This window comes from Octodon degus, unplaced genomic scaffold (assembly GCF_000260255.1).
Source record: "Octodon degus isolate 3935 unplaced genomic scaffold, OctDeg1.0 scaffold00026, whole genome shotgun sequence".
NCBI lineage: Eukaryota > Metazoa > Chordata > Mammalia > Rodentia > Octodontidae > Octodon > Octodon degus.
Genome location: NW_004524602.1, coordinates 13,031,702 through 13,032,732, shown reverse-complemented (window position 1 = coordinate 13,032,732; position 1,031 = coordinate 13,031,702). Strand labels below are relative to the sequence as shown.

Sequence of the window (1,031 nt, the reverse complement as noted above, 5' to 3'; positions counted from 1 at the left end):
TAAAATATACAGTTAATATATGATCTCTGAATTGAAATACCATCTGTTTTGTGTATATTTTCCTATTCATTATCATATGTAAAATCAGTAATAGATTATTAACCTTTTAATGACCATTCTTATTTCATTTTAGATTTTATGTTTATAATAAAAAGAAACGCCTTGCCAACACGCCTTATGTGGATAACTCCTACAAATGGGCTGGTGGTGGATTTCTGTCTACCGTGGGTGACCTTCTGAAATTTGGGAACTCAGTGCTATACAGTTACCAGGTCGGGCTGTTTAAGGGCTCACATGAGAATCTGTTACCTGGATACCTCAAACCGGAGACAATGGCGATGGTGTGGACACCCGTCCCCAACACAGAGATGTCTTGGGATAAAGATGGCAAATACGCAATGGCCTGGGGTGTGGTGGAGAAGAAGCAGACACATGGTTCTTGTAGGAAGCAGCGGCACTATGCGTCCCACACTGGAGGTGCGGTGGGCGCCAGTAGTGTCCTGCTGGTCCTGCCTGAAGAACTGGACGCAGAGACCATAAAGAACAAGCTTCCCCCAAGAGGAATAATTGTTTCTATCATCTGTAACATGCAGTCTGTGGGCCTCAATGGCACCGCTTTAAAGATTGCCCTGGAATTCGATAAAGACAGGTCGGACTGAAACCTTAACCTCACAGGTGCAAAAGAAACATTTTGAAATATTAAACTTCCAAAATACATGAGCTTTTTAAGAATAAATTTGTAATAATGAATGCAGAAAACTATGTACCTCTAATTGCTTAATTTTGTAATTGTCTTTTATTGTAGGATTAGTTCTTTATACTCAGGGAAGTCACTATTATTTCTACTTCTGGAAAAAGTGTTAACTCTTTTTTTTTCATTTTATTTGTGTGTGTGTGTGTGTGTGTGTGTGTCCAGCTCAGCCCACCAGGGGGCGCAGCTGGCTGGCATGTGGTGCTGGGGGATTGAACCGTGGTCCCTGTGCTTTGCTAAGCTTGTTCTAAGTAGGTGCTTTAGACCACTGAGCCATCTC

The 1,031-nt window shown here is 41.7% G+C and overlaps 1 protein-coding gene across 1 annotated transcript in view; it reads left to right on the top strand.

Moving 5' to 3' along the window:
* Positions 1-869, top strand: part of Lactb (lactamase beta) — a 19,203-nt gene extending 18,334 nt beyond the window's left edge. The window contains exon 5 of the mRNA XM_004628839.2: positions 134-869. Coding sequence (XP_004628896.1) covers positions 134-659 — 526 coding nt within the window. The 3' untranslated portion in view covers positions 660-869. The remainder of the gene's footprint in view (positions 1-133) is intronic.
* The last annotated feature ends 162 nt before the right edge of the window (positions 870-1,031 follow it).